The sequence below is a fragment of the Perca fluviatilis genome, chromosome 5, assembly GCF_010015445.1.
Source record: "Perca fluviatilis chromosome 5, GENO_Pfluv_1.0, whole genome shotgun sequence".
In the NCBI taxonomy this organism is placed as follows: Eukaryota; Metazoa; Chordata; class Actinopteri; order Perciformes; family Percidae; genus Perca; species Perca fluviatilis.
Genome location: NC_053116.1, coordinates 25,901,990 through 25,923,099, shown reverse-complemented (window position 1 = coordinate 25,923,099; position 21,110 = coordinate 25,901,990). Strand labels below are relative to the sequence as shown.

Genomic DNA, 21,110 nt, shown 5'->3' with positions numbered 1-21,110 from the left:
TTATCAAATAGCATTTATACATGTGGCTGTTGTGATACCAGATTTTGGCACCCAAAAGAGTAAATACTCCTGCACAAACCCCCCCTGTAAAACCAAAATTTGACATTTTTACACTTCTACACACAGTTTTTGGGTAACCCTTTACCACCAACTTGTACAACATAGGTTCCACAAAATAACTTTAAAACATATTTACTTATTAAATAATATAACATATTTATTTACTCATTAAATAAGTTACCAAGTATAGAACAAACAAGACTTCCTTTTACAGTCCAGTTTCAACTTATTTTAATCGGTAAATATTCATGTTTGTCATAGTAATGTTGTGGAACCTATATGGTACAAGTTGGTGTTGACTGAACAAACAAAGGGAGTAATCTATTATTTGTTTGGTAATATCCTGACAACCTGGAACCAAACAAGGCTTCCTTTTACAGTCCAGTTTCTACTTACGTACCGAGTAAATTGTGAACACATCTACAAGAACATACCCAGTACTTATGAATATTTTCTATCATGATTACCCAAGAGATAAACTGTCCACCCAATGGGTGTTACCAAGTAAGTACTGATGTTATGTTTCCTATTTTCGAAGGTAAATCAAATAAAGCTCATATAGCCATGAACAATAATTTTATAAAACCAAGTATTTAATTGGAAAGTAAAGTATCTAAATTCATAGAAACACACAATAAAACTCGGGCTGTTACAAAATAAACCCTGGATAACTAAATTGGTACCTTTTTTTACTGGGTAATTGAGGGGGTATTTCTAAGGATTAGTTGGCAATTTTCTAAGGATGTACACCATTTTATCTGAGTTATTACCATCCTAAATTGGTCAGAACTACATGGTACTTTGTTGAATTGACGAGTAATAATTGAGGTTTTACCTCGTACTTCAGCTGTAGTTTCTCTATAATTACCTACTTATTATCAGTGGTATTTACCTAATAATGTAATAGTATTATCATGTAATTAACTTACTAAGTTAACTTAACTTAAATTAAGGTAAATACTTGGTAATTAGGAGGCTGTATAAGCAAGGGTTACCAGTTTTTGTTTGGATTAAACAAACAAGATATAATGGGTTAATTAGTGAGCTTTAGCGATGCTGGTATTCAGATTTTGTTACCTTTGGACAGAGCCGGACCAGCTGTTTCCATCCTGTTTGATAAGCTAAGCTAACCATGACTGCTGGCTGTAGCTTCATATTTACTGTTCAAGGTTCTTTATGAGTCATGTGCACAACAATAACAGAAGTAGTTGGCAATGTAAATCTTAGTTCTCAAGCAGCTCCAACAATGCTCATCAAATAAATATATGGAGATGGGGGTGTGTCCCTCTCTCTGTCGCTTCTTCTAGTCCGCAATCAGCTCCTTAATGACTGACGTTGAGATGGAGGTCGTTTTCCTGGCACCAAGATAAGCTGTCTCGTAGGCCGTGTCGTCGCCATCGGTGATCAGGCCGATGACATGCAGCGAATTTAATGATGGTGTTGGAGCTGTGTGTGGCCACACAGTCGTCCGTGAACAGGGAGTACAGGAGGGGCCTGAGCACACAGACCTGAGGGGCGCCAGTGCTGAGAGTCAGGGTGGAGGATGTGATGGAGTCTATCCGCATAGCCTGGGGTCTGCATGTCAGGAAGTTCAGGATCCAATCACAGAGGGCGGTGTTGAGCCCTAGGTCTCTGAGCTTGATGACAAGCTTGGAGTGCACAATGGTGTTGAATGCTGAACTATAGTCCATGAACAGCATTCTTACATACGCGTTTCTCTGCTCCAGGTGAGAGAGGTCAGTGTGGAGGGTTAGGAAGAATTAGAGTCAGAGTCAGAGTCAGTACAGACATGAAAGTTGCACCATTCGTCTCATTTTACTCTTGGCAAGAATTGATTTCCCAAAGTGCCTAACTATTCCTTTAAATATCATGCTAAGATATCTTGTATGTATTTTCTAAAAATAAATCTGCCTTCATTCCATCCATGCTGCCTGATGTTCCTTATACAAAGAATCCCATTCCTCTCCTTCATATCATCTTAAAAATCATCATGCCTTATAAAACAAACATCTTTTTTCTACTATTTGTTCCAGGTGCTTATTCTTTGCTCAGGTGCACTGTGACTTTGAAACCTGAATATTGATCACCTGTAGTTTATATTTGCACTTTAAGACATTATTTTCAAAATATTTCAGAGGATCAGGTTGAGTCTCTTCTTTAAAGTATTTATATTGTCCTATCTTTCTTTCATTGAATCCTGTTCAACTGAAACATAAAAAACATAAAAAACGCCACAAAACGCCTGTCAAACCTTTGCTAATGAAATTTTCATGGAAGATTTTGCTCCAGTTGTGTTCTATAAATAGCGTGATTGACAGGACAGCTTCTCCTATTTTTGACTGCAGGTTCTTTTCCCCCTATTCTCTTACCCTCGCTTTCTCTTCAGTGAGCTGTCTGCATTTACTATTTTTAGATTTTCCCGTTTTAGCTCAGTAGGGGGTAAGGGACTCTGTGTGTGAGAGAGAGTGGGCGGGGTGTGTGTGTGTGTGTGTGTGTGTGTGTGTGTGTGTGTGTGTGTGTGTGTGTGTGTGTAGGGTTGTAGGGCTGTTACCAACGTAGCACACTTTGGGTAATGCTGAAGTGGGGATAGAGGACAGCATGAGCAAAAAGGGAGGAAATCGGGGGGATGCCTCACCCCTCTGCAGCAGTACCCTTGAAAAGTACTGAAATAATAAATGTGCGCACTGGGCCAGAATAGAAATGATTGAAAATGCCTGGAAGCACCTTTGACCAGCGTATGTTCTGATCATTTTAATGGGGTAACGATCGCCTCAAGGTTAGAAAAACTGGCTTGTTATCAGAAGGTCAGCACTGTGAATCCTCAGCCAGTGGCCAGTGCATACTGAATACCAGCTGGTGGTAAAAGGATGTGGTGTTACTGTGGATGTGTGTTACCGTATGAATGAAAAGGTTGTTGCTGCTCAAAACTGTGTGCACATTGAGCAATCCTTCTACAGAGGCACAAAGGTTAAGATATATAAAGATATCAAGTCATTTTATTTTTGGTGAACATACAGAAGGTTGAAGGTCCTTCTAACATCTTGCTTTCTCTTTATTCCTCTCCTTGATTAATGGTTCATCATATCTCTCCTTGCCGTTTTCTTTTCCATCTCTCCCTTCATCTCTCACTCCTTCTGCCTCTTCATTTTTCCCTCCATCCCTCTTTTACCCTCTTTTCTTCATCTCTTCCTCCTTCCTTCTCTTCCATCTCCTCACTGGCAGAGACTCAGCTGGCCTCCCGTGACACGAAAACAAGCCTGGTTGTCATGGCAACCGCATGTAGTCCACATGAAGTGATGCACATTTATTTTTAGATGCCTCCCATTCAAGACAATGAGGAATGGGTTAACGGGTACACTTGTGCCAGAGTTGCAAGTATTTCTGACTCTGTGGTAATTCATGGCACAACACACAGAGCATACCGACGTTTGTTCTCATTGCGCCCCAGTCCATGCATCTGGACGGAGGTTAATTATGAATATTAGGCGTTTTAGATTATACCTTATTCATGAATATGCATAGAAGCTTCTAATGTCCTATATGCATAGCCACAACGAAACTACAGCCAGGTCTCAGTCAATGTTGGTATAAGTGTCAATATGCACATTCATAGAGCAAACACTGTAACTTTCACCTATTCAGACAAAACAGGAGAAGTGCTGTTAATCACTTCTTTTTTTTTTTATCTCATCCAGTTCTAGGTCTGTTTTTAAGTGCCTACATGTCCTATAATGACCCTCAGCAGTGCCAGAGAAGGAGCCGGAAACAGAGTTCTTCAAAATTTCTTCAGTATTATTTGTAATTTTAAGCCTTTAAGCAAAAACTATAGCTTAAAGTATGTTGTGTCAGCAACTGATTTATTCCTTAAATTAGATAGATAGATAGATAGATAGATTTTTATTTATCCCAAAAAATGGGAAATAACGGTGTTGCAGCAGCAAAATATCAGACAGACAGCACACATACAGAGTATATATTAAATAATAGGAAACAATATACATTAAATAATAATTGAATACTACACGAGCAATATTTAAAATATATACAATTTGCAATCTGCCAAACATTTCCCAAAGCATACAAAAGAAATGTATACACTGTTGAATTAGTTTTTTCAGGTTATGATTGAGGTCCAGGCATTTATGAAAATCTACTTCGGACTTTAAACTTGCTTTAGCAAGGTGATTTAGTTCAGTGAATATCTTCTTTTATTTTCCTAAAATATTGCAGTTAAAAGCTCAGACTCATTTGAGAAACCCACTGCTGGCTTATTTTGCTTTAATTTACTTATTTGCATTCATTACATACACCAATACACATATAACAATGATTACAACATATTGTAGCTGAAAAAACTGCATAAAATATTAATCATGACTAAAAGATGGATCCATGGACAGGGGTCCTTTCAGCATTCAGGAAAAGCCAGCGCGGAGTATTTCAAAGGATATGTTTTATGTCCACAAATGAAACACCTTTTAGCGTTGTCTAAAATGTCATGCTTTGTGTATGAGGGTTTCTCTCTGTGTACCTCTCTCTGTCTCTGTCTCTCTCACTCTCAGTTCCGTTCAAAGGGGCTTTATTGGCATGAAAGTTTCAATAGCAATGTTGCCAAAGCATCAACATACAATTTGTCCAAATATTCTGACAGAACACAATAAACAGTTATATGAACATTAACACAATATTAGGATGGATTTATATTAATTATATAAATCTATCTCTGTCTCTCCCTTTTGCACATAATCATAGGCTGGTATCCAGACTCATGCCGGCCCAGATGGCTTTTACTTACTTACAGCTTAGTGCTACTTTTGAGATACTGGCATTTCGCAGTACCACTGATGCCCCATGCACACTCTAATAACAGCTCGTGCCAACACAAAGGAACCCCTCTGACATTCTGCTGGCATTGTCCGAGCAGTCCCCTTTACAAGCCTTGTCCCTGTTTCAAGTTTACACAATTTGTCACACTCCATTCAACTGTCCACCTAATGGACGATCAGCACGCCAGGTGAAACAGCTGTTTTTCTTGGCTGTTTGACATGCTCAGCCAAGGCTCTGAGGTCTGACTTTTTGTTTGGTTCACAGTGGACAGCATTCTAATTCATAATTGAATTGTGTTCCAGTGTGATCTATTGCGGATCACCATTGATGTATTTCTTTTTTTTGCATTGTAACAATTTTATTTTTATTAGCTATACTAGTGTCTCAAGGGATTTTGGTTCACTTTGGTCTGACGAAAATATCTCAACAACTATTAAATGTGTTGACATGAAATTAGGTTCAGACATCCACGGTTCCCATGTGATGTGTCCTAACTACTTCAATGATCCTGTGTCCATTTCAAATGTGGGGTTTTGAGGGAAATTTCTCAATAACTATACAATGGATTGACATGGAATTTGGTTCAGATATTCATGACATTGGTGATCCTTTAGCTTTTCATCCAGCGCCATTATCAGTTCAAAATTTTAATTGGACCAATACAAAACATTATAAATCCACATTTAAGCATTATAATTTAGAGACAATTAGCATGCTAATGTTAGCATTTAATTAAAAGCCTCACAGAGCCACTAACATGGCTGCAGAGGCCAGTGTTGCTCAAAGAGGAGCCATTGTGTTTTACACAATGTGGGCCATCATTCTTGACATGTTTGAACTGTTACACATACAATAATGTTGATTTCAAAGAAATACTGCACAAAAAAAAAAAAAAAAAAAAAAAAACCCCATATTTACTTGCTGCATGAAATGTACAAAGCAATGCGATTGGAGACATTCAAGTTGAAGACACTATTAAACAAGCATGACTGCTTTTTGCAGGGTTGATAGGTTCTGCATCAGAGAGTCACCAGTAGTAGTTGATGATCCTGCATAATCACAGTTATTAGACTGGAGCCACTGTGGGAATACCAATTACGTGGGGACACCAAAAGAACATTTTGAGCCAAGCATTGAATTGTCTCATTGAGTTATGCAAATGTGATCCGCATGAGCATAAACATGCACGCATACGTGCAGCCTAGCAGGAATGCACACAAAATATAAGCAGGACAAATAATGTGCACACATAGACAAAAAATGTATTTATTTTTTATTGTTCACTTAGAACATAATCTCCTACCATTACTGTGAAAGAGTGAAGAAGCTATTTTAAAACCAAAGCAATAGTAACAATTATTAAAAGAAACATTTACTTTGTATTGTGCTTAAAGGACAATTTCGGCGTGAAATGACCTAGGGGTTAATAACACATGGGTACCGAGTCATTCTCTGGGATATGTTTTCACGCTAATCGATTGTGACCAGTTTTAGGGCAAACCGCTAATTAGCTTGTAACGCTAGTCGTCGGGGCCACGCGAAAGTAAAAAGAAATCGCTATTTCTACACCACTAACAAGGCTCAAAATAGCACCACACTTCCACGGTACCATAATGAGGGTCCCTACATGTAAACAGAAGCATTGAGAACTTTGTGTAGACAGTTTATTAAAGAGATAGTTTAGGAAGACTGTACCTTCACGTATACAGGCAGGCGCCATCTTGGGAAAACAGTCACGATCAGTCGAACGACAAATGCTGTGCTTGAGCTATGTTACTGGTTACACAGCATTCGTCGTTCGACTGGTCATGACTGTTTTCCCAATTTCCTCATTGTTTGAAGTTTCGGCCATGTTTAACATGAAAATCTGACATTATAACAGTGTATATGACAGAAAATACGGAAAAGCATAATATGTCCACTTACAGTCTTTCCGTAGTTTTGTTTGGCCAGGTGAGATAAGACAACTCAGGTGGCAACAGAAAAACAGCACCTGGAAATATCAGTAGTGAAGGAGAAATTGTTCATCAATAAAGTTTAAATGATAACAGACTACTACATTTAGTCCAATGTATCAATAGTCAGTGCTTACATGAACCTGTCACCCTAACAGTCAATCTCACATTTCTCCTGCCAGAATCATCTGTTTCCTTTGCTTTGGACAGAAACTTTAGAGGACATCATATTGTTATTAACGGTCATTCTTCATTAGCAGTATTCAGGTGTACAGCTCCTTTTAGCGGCATGGTCATTAAACCATCTCTGCTGACTATGGCTTTAATAGTATAATTAAATAATGGTTAAGTCCTCAGGGGCGAGAGAGAGAGAGAGAGAGAGAGAGAGAGAGAGAGAGATGTGGTTTAAAAGAGCGAAACAATTAGAATAAAAGGTACAAACAGCCTAAAGACATTGTTGATAAATATACCAAGCACTTCCAAATATATTTGTTTGAATATATATTTGGGTCACATCTCTTTGTGGCTGTGTGTTGGGGCTGCTTTATATCAATGCTGCCCCTGAAGCTTCATGTAAACACACACACACACACACACACACACACACACACACACACACACACACACACACACACACACACACACACACACACACACACTGGTAAATGTTCACTCTTCACCAACCTTGTATCAAATAGCTGTTTATCTTTGGATTCTCCACTGAGACGCAACAGATAAACAATCATTATTTTACTGATTCTACTGGTGGTTTAACTGATTCTACTGGAAGTTGTCTTAACATTTTTGTTTTGATTGGATGTGGTTGCAGGGCTGCAGTCCCTCTAAGCTATTTTTGGGCTTGTAATGAAATCATTTTAAACCAGTGTGTTGTGTTAAATGATGGGTTTCTTTGGTACCCGCAGTGACTGTGCTTAAGTAGATTATTTATAAACCACTGTTTGGTGTCAAGGGTCCCAAATCACCTTGTCTGGGCTTGTTTCAATAATACTGTAATGTCCGGCTCCCTGCACATTTTTCTGCTTGCAGTCCAGTTGGAGATGTTAACTAATATCCTAATATTTCATAGTCTAATTAGAGACGGGATTATACACAGAGTCGGACAACTCAAAAGATGTTACAATAATAATAGAGGCCTTATTTGTGTAGCTGTCTGCCTTCCAACATGGACACAGGCAACAATTGTTAACCATTTAAAATGAATGCTTGCTTTTTTGTATAGTGATGACGTTGGAAAAAGACATCCTGTAAATATTCTTCTTGAATAACATTATGTTAGCATTTTATATGAACAGAGAGCAACATACTGTATGTACTCCTCATAGTATGTGGAAGGCCTAGACATTTTCAATTTCAATATTCAATTTCATATCCATGAATTTGCTGTGTGACTGTACACAATCTGTAACTTTCACACACTAGAACAAGACTCGGCTCCTGATCGTGTGCATGTTTACTGATTTTAAACAAGGAAAGTTTTGTAAAAATAGATTGCAGCATTTCTGTTCATGTAAATGTTTGAAAATGCTGGAACTGCGCAGAAACTTGGTCTTTCTCTTTTTTTTCTTTTCTGAAAGTCAATGAACTGGAATTGTCCATTACTTTCGGTCGAATGGCAAAAGCAAAATTGAGTGAGCAGTATGTTGACTGTTATATAACCAGCATACAACAAACACACCAATACTACAGCTGCATGCTCCTGAACCTGCTCTACAGAGATACTGTAAATATGCAGTGCCCTGCTACACCCTGCTACACCCTGCACTGCCCTGCTACGTCATTAACTATTACAACTACTATTTCTAGTCATAGTTCCATTATCTCAATTGTGACTATAATTGCCACTGTTTATCGTACACCCAACCAGCACCGTCAGACAACCGTCCACCGTCCACCAAGAGCCTGGGTCTGTCCGAGGTTTCTCTAAAAGGATGTTTTTCATCACCAATCAAGGTTTCTGCCTAAAAGGAAGTTTTTCCTCGCCACTGTTCACTAAATGCTTGCTCTTGGGGGAATTATTGGAATTGTTGAGTAGACTAGACCTACTCTATCTGTAAAGTATCTTGAGATAACTCTTGTAATGATTTGATACTATGAATAAAATTGAATTGAAATTAAATTGAAATATTCCCACCGGTGTTGTGTTTGTAACTCAGCGTCACTATTTTAATAGTCTCATTACATTTGAGACCCAAGACCCCTATGCTTGTCCCTGGCGTGGTGTTTTGTCATTTCTATTACCACCCTGCTCTCTCCATAACGTTAAGGTGCCATCTGTCAGCTTTGCACCCAGACTGCTGCTGAGTGGCAGGTGCTTTTGAATCTGCCAACCACCTGGTGTTTGCATGTGCACAGCAAAGAGTCTCCATCTGAACATGATGCTATTATTCACTTTTACATACAAGAACATGCAACACACTCTCCTGCTTCCTTCGAACAGTGTGCAGATAAGAGAGTGGGAATGCGGGCAGCACCAAAGTGTTGACCCTGTCACCCGTGGTGGTATTGTTGTTTAAGCCACGAGGTTGCCAGGCACTCTAATTAAACTGTGCTTCCTCCCACAGATCAGCAGCGAGAGAATATTTGTTCTTCACTGGCAGAAAGTGATAGCATCCAGGAGGTCTTCCCAGAATCCCTGGGTGTGATGGTGCTATTAAACATTGTAATACCAATATATCAGTGTTTCCTCTATGTTGATTTTGTAGTGGCGGCCCACCATGGCAAAATTTCTGCCACCACGGTATCAGAAATAGGGCTGTACAAAAAATTTAGTCGCGGTTGCCTTTTAAATTATCCTGCCGACATAATGCACCCCGCGTTGGCTGCCGCTCACATTGCAATTTAACAACAAGTAGAACTATTCAGAGGTTATTGGGTTCGTCCAGTTTAACTCCACATACTGTTTATATATATATATATAGTTTATTGTCAAAACATTTGCTTTCTTCCGAGTCAACTATTAAACGAACAGCTCCACTAAAAACGTCACCGCGGTGGGTCCGTTCTAAGTGTAGACCTGTTATAGATGTTAAGTGCCCTATAGTTCCTCAAAAAATACAGTTCAGTCACAACTGAAAATATGCCTCATTTTGTGTGAATAAATATATTTGTGTTGCAGCGAAGTGTCAGTTCTGTTTCATATGTAAAACATTTGGCGGAGTTGTTGTTCGGACAGACCTGCCCCCACTGCTAAAAAAAATCCTAAAGGAAAGACTGAATATATTATATATTTGGTATGCTAAAACTGGGTGAGCATATGCATATAATAACACCATGTTATGGAAGTAGAGGATGGTGCTACAGTACAGTGCAATGGTACAGCTGAAAACATTAGGATTCATTCAGCTGGTTGTAATATACACATCCGTTTTCATGGAAATCTTTAAATTAGTTTGTCATGGACCAAAATGTTGGTTAAGAGAGATTTTACCTGTTGGTATTAGATGAAAAGCCAACAGTCACCAAAAACCATAGTAGTTATCCTTTAAGGTAACTTTACTGTAAAATTCACATTAACTTTAATGCATCTGGTAGTTGTGCTAATAATGTTATATTTCATGGCCAAAGAACTGGACTCATGGACAGACTCATCACAATCCTTGGGTCTTGCTGCCAGCGTTGCAGAAATATAAAATTAGCTGTAGATGACACACATTCACGATGCTCTGCGCTGTTTAACATGTAATTGAAATGCCTAAAAAGCATGCAGTGTAAGGAATTTCAAATGTGTTGATGTCCTGCAAATTTCTTCAAAACGCCTCACATGGTTTTGTTTAACTTAGGGCTGGGCAATATTTCAATATTATATCGATGTCGTGATATGAGACTAGATATCGTTTTAGATATTAGAATCGTAATATCGTTACATGGTAAGTTTAGTCTTTTCCTGGTTTCAAAGGCTACATTACAGTACAGGTGTTGTCATTTTCTGAATTTACCAGACTGTTCTAGCTGTTGTATTATTTGTCTTTAACCACTTAGTCATTATATCCACATTATGATGGTTATTTATCTAAAATCCAAATGTGAAGACATTTTGTGAAAGCACCAATTGTCAACCTTCCAATATCGTTGCAATATCGACATTGAGGTGTTTGGTCAAAAATATCGTGATATTTGATTTCCTCCATATCGCCCAGCCCTAGTTTAACTTTGCTTAGATGCATTCTACTTTTTCATTCTCGAATATAGAGCCTCTTCCGAGTTTCAATTATTCATTCCGTATTACATTAAGAAGATGAATGGCAATTACAACAGCACAGACTGGCAAATTAGATCAGAGCTTCATGCCCATGATTAATGTAATAACAGTAGGGAAACATTCCAGTGCGCAATATGTGTAAACGATGAATGTGTCTGTCTTTTTCTGTCTGTTTTCTTCAGATTGAAGGAGAGGAGGAGCAGAGACGTTTTGAGGAGGGCAAAGCACGTTACCTCCAGAATAAAGCAAAGAGACTCGCAGATAAGGAGCGCAAGCAGTGACGCCACTGCTCACCACAGTAAAACGCCTGCAACAACAGTATATCAGCCTCACACAACACATACAGTATGAAGGAGAGAAATCCCCTCTCCTGTTCTGTAATTGTAACTTGAACCTGTGATGATTTTTTTTCCTGTGCTACGCACCAAAGCGTTCATATATGGCTGTATCTGTATTTAAAGATTAAGAGTACATATTTTTATTTTGTGGATATTTTTATTGATTTATGAAGACTATTCTTGATGTTCAAAATGACAGTCTGACTGTAGAAGTAAGAGTACTATTTTATTTTTAGGAAGATTTTTAAGTATGAAGACTATTTATGATCGGTGTCAGTGCAAAGCGATAGTCTGAGCGCAAGGAATATGATGAATAAGTGAGTGAATAATATTGAATAAAAGATCCAAGCATGAGTCTGGGGCTCTGGCCTTGTGTCCTTGCTATTTTGATGACGATGATGTCATTGTCTTGGGCATGCCTTGGCAGAGAGGGCACATGCTATCCATCTTTTTAGCACTGTGTCTTTCACAGAGAAATCAGCAGAGCTCGGGGGCTTTGACTCAACTCTCATCTCTCCCACGCCCGCCCTTCCCCCTCCCCTGCCCTCCTCTCCTCTCTGCTCTCCTCCGCTGCCTGTCTGTCACACTCTGACTCCAGTGTTCGCTTTCCCTCTCCTGCTTATCGTCATGTCCTCGTCCATCTCCGTTCTCTTGCAATGTCACCTTATTCCTCCTCTCATTCACTCTATTTGTCCCTCCGTCTCCCCCAGCCTTCTCCCTGTCTCACTCCCTTTGTCGCCACATGAGATGTGAGGACTTATAGAACTAGAAAGGAATGTGTCTGTATTTGAATCTTTCTCTTTGCATATCTCCTGGGTGTGTGCGTGTGTGCACAAAGAAAGATCAGAAAGATGAATTGAGGTCAGCAGCAGCCGGTGAGAAATCAATATCCATATGGCTGTAAGGCTGTGATTATTAACCTGCCATAAAAACTCCTGTTCAAATATTTAGCAGCATTGGTTTTTCATTTGGGTATTCAAAACACTTTTAGACTTCTGGAGGAGTAGGTGGGCTGCAATCCTGTGCAACAGATGGCAAGGACTAATTTAGGATAAAAACCAAAGTGAAATTCAAAGATTAAAGCCCAGTGAGTGAGCTCTATGAAGAACAGTGAGCCACACAGGTCTAAACCTCAGTAAAATGCCTTTTTGTTTGGACCTTTGTTCCTCCTCGTACGTTTTTTCCTACACAGACAAAAACGGATTTGTCATTGGATCATGAAGGTTATTGTTTTTGCCTCGGTCCCTCCAGCACAGTATGTGTGCTTTTCATTTCCCCATGAAAATAAAGTTAGGCTCAAGCTGCACCAGGGGGATATATCTATTTTTAAGCCAAGTGAAGTTGAGGCATCTTGTGGGAGAAGGAGAACACAGGGAGGGAGAGGAGGGAAAACACAATCCAAGTACATAGAATCCATCTCAGATGGCAAGACAAGACTTCTGGGAAATATGAGCTTGTTGAAAAGCATCTGCCTAATGCACAACATCAGCGCAGGCATGCTTGACTGTCCTTGTTAAGAAAGCATCTAACTCCTCATCATTCACAACAATGTTCATTACCGTCTTCAGCCATTTCAGCTGGTAGCAGCTGGCTATAATACATAGAGACACAATATGGTAACCATGGTTACTAATGTGGAAGAACAGACTTAAAATGGAAGAGATGACATTATCAGAAATAAATGTTTCTCAAATTTGTTGTAAATAATTCAAGTCTCACATGTAAATAATGTTTGTGCTTGCCATATAAACTGCAGTATATATTATACACTTAGTGTATAATATTAGGACAGCATTGTCCTAAGTTAATAATGTATGCTGCAGTTTACCAGTTACCAGAGGAAGCTGCATGTCAAACTTCTTTTTACCATCAGAGAATAATGAAATGAAGGCAACAATCTGATCTCATGTTTCCTCTCATGTCTTCACATCTAAATTAGGGGACTAGCAGCCCCCTCACTGCTGTATCCCAGTGTAGAGAGACTGACAAGGCTACTTAGAAGATGAACGATCCTCTGGTGCAGGCGAAAAAACATTAAGGACTCTGAAGGAACGATGAGTGATGAAGCGAGGCGAAAACTCTCGGCTTTCATTACAGAGTGACCTGCTTTGCGTTTTCTTTTCTCCTCAGCTCGGGAACGTCTCTGTCGTCAGTCATTTTCTGACAGCAGGGACTTTACTGCCACACATGAGACAAGACAGATACCTAAACCGTGTGCACATTATACTTCAAGGTCACTCGTGAAAATAAGTCTGTCAATAATTGTATGAGGCAACGCTTCTGTTTGTTGGCAGAAGTTGCAGGTGCTGAAAGACGTCAGCCTCACCCAGTAAACGGTAAACAACTCAATGTTTCCTTCTTTTCTTTGTAAAAATAGGTTTGTGGTTCCTGGAACATCTTCACAGAGCTGAGTTCTGAGTCCTACATTCAGCCCTGCTCTGTTATCTGGGCTTGGAGCCAGAAGGGCTTTCCCTGCAGAGGAGTAGGTGATGGGGCGTACTTTGTCTGGCCTGGAACCTCCCTTTTTGTCAGTCACAGGGGACCACACTGGGAGTACAACTAAATAAGGCTACCTCTTACTGTAAGGCACACAAACTCCTTCACACAGAGGTGGAAGGGCTGAGAGGACATGGAAAAGATTGTTAGGGAGCATATCACCAGGACATTCAAGTATTAAAGAGCTGCTGCTGTGTGTGTGTGTGTGTGTGTGTGTGTGTGTGTGTGTGTGTGTGTGTGTGTGTGTGCGTGTGCGTGTGCGTGTGTGTGTGTCTGTGATGTGTGATAGTGGAGCTGACGGTAGGAGTGGGGGCAGCCCGGTGCCAGTGGGCGGGAATGCCTTCTGTTACTTTTTACTTCCAGGTCACCTAGCATCACACAGGAGAGGCCAGAGATGGACAGTCTGATTATTTTAACAAACTCTCCTGTCATGTCTTGTTGTTGATGGACCTATTTAAATCTAAGGTACAAAAATAAATCATCCACAACAAGCTAACCCACCTACCACTTGTCTTTACCAACGCACCGTCATATCCAAGAAGTAATCTCTGCTCATTTTGTTACACAAGCTTCATCGAAAATCATTTGAACTATTATCAGAAATATGTTTGATTTGTTCGCTGCAAGCCATTCAATTATTAAGTGTTAGAGGCTAGAATTAATAGATGCCTATTATAATTATGTAAATGGATTACTAATTCATGCACCCTCTGTCAGATTTGCTAAAGCAGTCCTGACTCACTTTACCCTGACACTAATGAACATATGTAGAGATAAAGGTAGAGAAGGGTCAGCATTCATTCAAACACCGCTGTTCACTTGAAATGTTTGGATGCGATTGTGAATCAAATTGCGCCATTTGCTTTAAAGTTGCTAAAAGAAAGGTGAATCCGCCATTATGAAGAGAAACATTTTACTAATTTCCCTTCACAACCTTTCCATCTATTGTTCTCTTTCTCTCGCACACATCTGTTGGTTGCACACACAATCAACTTCTGTTCTCTCATCTTGTTTTCATCCTCTTAGGTTGTCGCATGAAAAGGGTCTTTTCCTCAGCTTCTGTTTGAATTTGAACACCTAACAAAAATGAGGGAAGTCTGTGTAACAGTGTCAAACTGGGCCCTACGAAATAAAACATTTAAACAGTTATAATTAATCTGTTTTTTTTCCTACAGATGCACAATAAGCAGTGACATTTTATGAGTTATCCACATCATTTTACCTCTTAAGAAGCTTGTTCAAGCAAAATCAGTGAGTGGTTACAGTCATGATGTGGGTACAAAGGTTGTTGCATACTATTTAAAGCAGGCTGTTAAAGGAAAATTCAGTCTTTTTATAACCTGGGTCATGTTTACAGTGTTACCATTCCACACAAAACTGGAATCTTGCAGGAAAGGGCAAGAGGTTTAAAGTTGGGTTATGGTGTTATGGAAGAAACAGGAAACTGTTGTCATTTGTTTTCACACAGCTAAATCTAAAAATACATCTTTTTCACTCAGTTTTGGCTTTCTCTTCACGCTAACTGGCATTTGTCTCACCCAAAATATGGTTTAGAAAATGGAACTTAACTATGGACTTCTTTAAAACCTGTCTGAAGGTTTGGTTTTTGGAAATCTCACCAACTTCATTGGTGAGAAAAATGTCATAACTGTGTGGCTAAAGAACCACGTTAAAAAAAAGTATTTGCAGTTTTAAAGATTTAGGCCTAGCTGATAGCAAGACATACTGTAATCCTAAAAATAATTTCTGAAAGGTCTCAGGATTTAATTTACCTTGCAGTGTTTCTTGCAATTAATGTGGGCAAACAGGGCAACTCTACAGCATTTATTTAGACAGAATGTGTCACTTCTGTTGCAGTCCCATTATGTGAATACTGTAACAAGACAAATGTAAACCTTGAGGCTGCAGTGTAGTTTTAGGTAATTATTGACTGGTTCAGCAGTAAAGCTCAGGGAACATTTCCCACCCTGCCTCAGTATCTGGAGGAGCTTTTCTTTTTAAGGCTCTTCACTACTGTACAGCCTGGCTGTGTTGGCTACTGCAGCTCTGTGATGTGTGTGTGTCTGTATGTCTGTTTTAATGGGAAGCAGGGAGAGCTTGCACTGCTCCATCCACCAAATACATGAAAATGAAAATAATCCTTATAATAGTGGCATAAACCAAGGTACCAGGGACACACTGTGTCTCTTCTCTCATGTAGCGCCTATTAGTTTTCTCACTGTGTACAATCCAGGCCCCGAGGGAATAAAGCTGCTCTTACAGAATGATTCAGGGAAGGAGTCTTACATAACAAGTCCTATAATGTCAATGAAAAGGGCCCATATAAAGGAACATGAATAACGTGAAAAGAATGCACATTCATTGATATGGGAGGTTTAATGCAGACGTTCTTTTTAAAAATGTTTGAATAATAAAAATGGATGTTATGGCAAATTAGTTTCAGACTTATAGCTAGCTGCAATAGGCTACAATTGCCATCTCTTATTTTCTCTGGTTTCCATGCTTTGACTCAGTTTATAATCAACACATTCAAATGAGACATTTAATGAAAAATAGGCCTACGCCTTCATATTCATTCAGAGGTTGCAGGAATGAAATGACCTGTTAGTATTCAAAGCAAATGTGCAACATGAAGAAGCAGCTTTCGCTCTGTCAAAATGCCGACCTCTTTTCCATGAATTATTTCTTATTGCGGTTCACTCCCACGGCCACGGAGCGTCTGACCCGCGCACGAGCCTGTGCTGTCGGGAGCGCGCAGCAATCATGCCTCTTCCGTCGTACGCCTCGCCAGTGTCGGAAAATACTAAAAGACATTCGTCTTATACCTAAAAAAAATTAACCGCTCTTTTAGCCCTCGTGTTGTCGCGCGACCACCCGCTTCGTGGTGAAGAAGCTGACATATTTAACCAACAACTCGTTCATAATTTGTCTTTTTTTTTTTTTTTTCTTCCGTCAATGTGACAAAGAGGGCAACAAGATACAAGAGGAGTAGGCTACAGCTGTGGTGATGTGGTGTTTCAGGGCTCATCCTTCATTTCGCAGGTCATTCCTTTAACTTGATGCTGTCGACACTCACTGATCAGTTTGGGGATGTAAACGCGAGGAAGCCACTTTAACGGACCTGAACTGATGTAACTCTACGAGTCCGTTAGGAGCCTGAAACGTCTTGTGAAAGGTAAGATGAGACTCACACAGCTGATTTCTAGCTAATAGCCCAATGTCAGTGATTATAGCTCATTTTGATAGGTGACAGACAACGAAGAGGCTTCATCCGAACAGGTGGTATCCTGCAGCACGAGCAGCTCAACTGATGAGAGGGAAAAATAAATGAACATATTTGAATGAAAACGTAACATTCCTGTGGTGCAGATCTGACCCACTTTGGAGATTGCATTATAATCAAATTGCTTGCATGGCAGACCAATGCGGATGAGGAAGTGACCTAATGGAAATATTGAATTACAAATAGCCTAGGCTACTGTCTGTAACTGAGTGAGTAGCGTGTTTTACAATACGGGGGTAGAACTGCTATGTGTGGGATTAGAAATTACCCAGATTAGATACCGAGTTAAAACTGTGTTAGTACTACTAGCCATGAAAAGCAGTACCAGCACCAGTAATTGGAACAGAGAACCCAAATGGTGTACTTACATTCACCATAGGCAGATTCTAACACAAGTATATCACAAAGCTTATCATTCATACAAGAGGGACATGCTAATTTCTGCAGGCAATTTCTGCATTGTGTTGAGCACAGCCTTGGCACAGCTTTTACACCTCCACTTTTTAAATTTGGAATAAAGTGTGAGTATAGCCACATATTGACACCTGCCATGACAGGATCGCTCACAGTGATGATGGACTTAACCAGCCATAACTGATACTGATTTACAACTCCCACACTAGGCCAAAAGATTTACCCATATACTTCCAACCAATCACTTGCTTTTACTATGCATAATCCTATTGGGTTTTTTGACAAAGAAATGCAACATGATTATCTTTATCAGCTACATTTGTACTAATTCTTGACAAGAACTCCTGACTTGATTACAAGTGAACTAAGATTAGAGAGTTCTAGGTTAGCTTTCAGAGAAAGAGTGAGGTCAAGTTCATTTATATATGGTGTCAACACTTTACTGTAGCCCATGTTAATGATGACAAAAGGCAAAGAGTGAGCAGTTGATCTTGAATTATTTTAATGTTTCCCATTAGAAAAATCACAGCAGAAGTAGATGAGCGAGTAGATTAGATGCAGTCGCAGGTCAGAAAGTGGCCATGCAAGCCAATGATCACCTTCACTGCTAAGAGAAAGTGCCGTAGCCTACATGTGACAGTTGCTACACCACAAAGCCTGACAACAGAGCACAGCGTTTCACGGGGCATGTGACATTTTGTTTGTCACACGTTTGGCTCCGTCATTTTATGACCGCGTTAGCCAGTGTTCACACTCTTCTCCTTTTTGTTTACTCATAAACATTGAGTCTGCCTTCCCTTAGACAGCATCATATGGTAATGTGGCATGAATGACAATGAGAAGAGTATTTAAAAAAAAATGTATCTGTTCCTTGCACCAGTTTGAATTCATTAATAAATAATCAACCACCCTAATTTACTTAAATCCAATGCCTGTTTCTGATACAAACTAAACCGTCTGCCATATGGTGCCCAGTGATCCAGCTATAGTCATAGCTGGAGGTAGCTTAGTCTCGCTTTGCCAGACCCTTCTCCAAAGAGCGCTGGAGGAGAGTCTGGCTACTCCACATAGCATTCGGGGACGGGAGGAAAACGTGCTCTGGTTTAATGGCATTTCTTTAAAGAAATCCCAATCGTCTTGGGCAGTGCTAAGCACCGGAGAAAAGCCGCGGTGCTGCTGCAAAATAGGCTCAGAAGGAACTTGTTATGGTGTAACGTGTATGTTTAAGAGTTGTTTTAGTCGTGCAACAGAAAACTCAGATTGGACAGATAGTCTAGCTATCTGTCTGGGTTTACCTTGCAGAGATCTGAGAAAAGGTTAACCATAGTCCTCATAAATCGACCGGAGTTTAAAATGCCAACACAAAGGAAGCCCAAGGCAACGGATATCCGGCCTAAATGAGTGAAATCCGGCAGATTTTCCGGCGGCAAAGGAGCGGTCCGGAAGTGGAACGTCAAGGATATAGACTAGAGGTAGCTTAACATAAACAGGAGAGAGACTCTAGGGTTGCATTTGTGATGGAAAATTCAGCTACTTACTCTGTGACAAGCTGGACACTCAGCAAAGAAAAGCGCTTACAGTGTGCCTCAGTAACATCAAATAGCATGTTGGATTTTGGCTTGTGACCTTTTAATACCTTTTCCCTATTACTAAATCTGTGAGTTAGCATCTAATTGACACTGATTGCACCAGTACGGCTGGTAATCTTCCATATTTACTGCAGCTTTCTGTTACTGGAAAATCAAGTGCAGGAAGGGAATTATGGAAATCACAGAAGTTATGACAAATCAGTGCTGGGAGCTTGTTTTCTAATGATTGCACACAGTATTTAAGAAAATGATGCCAAGCTTGGTTCCAATAGTAGTTTTTTTAATGCATTCTCACAGGCTCAATGAAAAATAGGCACTTTCTATGTCAAATGCAAGCAAAGTAGTCTAAACTTAGTTGGCTTTTTAATAGACCAGCAAATTAAAACCTGTTTGAGAGTGTCTCTAATGAGCTGCAATATAGGTTTTAGATGTTCTAACTGTGGAAGAAAATGCCCATTGAGGATGTCTTGATGGAAGACCACAACATACTAAATTTGACTGCACTGCAAAAGCCAATTAGAGCTGGAGTTTTAGATTTCTTTATTAATGGTTATGGTTCCTTGTAAAAGTACCTCAGAGCATAATGATATTGATATTATTTGATGGGTATTTAATCAGTGCTACTTAATCTAATGCTATTCGGTATGTTTAATTCATGTTACACCAGTGTGACATGAGCTTGAATCAATGTTTGCAGCCTTGTAGTAGTTCTGCTCATAGGAGGTTCTCTCCTAATCAAACCCGATTCATCAATGACTCATGGATGCTTTCATCACCTTCCCATTGTCAAATAATGGGCTGATGTTTAAAGTATTTTGATATATCTTGGTTTCAAAATCAATACTAAAACAATATTAAAATGTGTTTATATCCTGTAAAATTACAGTATATAAACACATTTTTCAAAAATGTGTGATTCTGTGGCCGGGTTGGTTCAGTGGTAGAGCAAGCGCACATATACTGAGAGGCTTATGCCTCAACGCAGAGGTCCAGGGTTTGAGTCTTTCGGACGTTTTTTGATTTCCTTGCAGTCTGTTTCCCTCTCCCCCCCCCCCTCTCCTTTTTTTTTTTTTTTTTTTTTTTTTTTTTTTTTTTTTTTTTTTTTTTTTTTTTTTTTCTCTCTCTCTCTCCCCTTTCTCACCTAGCTGTCCTGTCAGTTAAAGGCAGAAAAGCCCAAAAAGATTATCTAAAAAAATTGAAAAAGAGTGTGTTTCAAGAATGAGTTAAAAAAGACAACTGATTAAACATTTGTTGCTTTTTGTACTTGACAATTTTTCATGCTTTGCTAGGGAGACTATTTCAAAAGTGAACCCACTGGCATATTGATCAGGGAGGTATCCTAGCATTGAATAATTTGGCGGTTTGATGTAGAATCTCCAGCAGGCAGATACTGATTCAATACAGAAATTGTCTTAGCTTACCACTCTTTACAGGAAGGTCAGAGGTCAAGGTCAGATGGAGCTTATTACTTTCTGATGACTGTAGCGGATCGTGTTTCCATTTAGAGACTTCTGTGGCTGACACAGGGTCTTGAATCAGGGTCCTCTGGTCGGAAAGCAGGCTGCCAACTCACTCTGCCTCCCTGCTGTGCATTAGTGAAATGCTGTGATTAAACGGAAGGGGCATTTGCTCACAACATGTTATTGTTATTGTTTCAGTCCTTGAGTGTGAGCGCTGTCTGGTGTCACATGCTGTAAGTGGAGACTTTACAATGACAGAAGCTAAGCAGAGTTACTTACCACAGGAAGATCATATGAAATGCACATTGTCATCTCTCATCAAAATTCAGAGTGCCATCAAATAAACTGGTCATAGTTGAAAATATACCAGCTACTGCAAACTGAACATTGGCCTTTTGTTGCCCTAAATAGGCTGGAGCAGAATGCTGATGTAGACCGAAGTCTCTGGGAAAATGGATTAGCTTTTATT

The 21,110-nt window shown here is 39.6% G+C and overlaps 2 protein-coding genes across 3 annotated transcripts in view; both read left to right on the top strand.

Annotated features, from left to right (window-relative positions):
* The window catches only part of acot7 (acyl-CoA thioesterase 7), a 61,568-nt gene extending 49,223 nt beyond the window's left edge, over positions 1-12,345 (top strand). The window contains exon 9 of the mRNA XM_039800935.1: positions 11,244-12,345. Coding sequence (XP_039656869.1) covers positions 11,244-11,342 — 99 coding nt within the window. The 3' untranslated portion in view covers positions 11,343-12,345. The remainder of the gene's footprint in view (positions 1-11,243) is intronic.
* A 4,252-nt stretch (positions 12,346-16,597) lies between these two features.
* LOC120559223 (probable G-protein coupled receptor 153) overlaps positions 16,598-21,110 on the top strand; it is a 35,045-nt gene continuing 30,532 nt past the window's right edge. Inside the window, exon 1 of one of the 2 annotated variants that reach the window (XM_039800778.1) lies at positions 16,598-17,070. The gene's annotated coding sequence lies outside the window, so the exon portion shown is untranslated. The remainder of the gene's footprint in view (positions 17,071-21,110) is intronic. The other variant, XM_039800777.1, reaches the window with a different exon arrangement.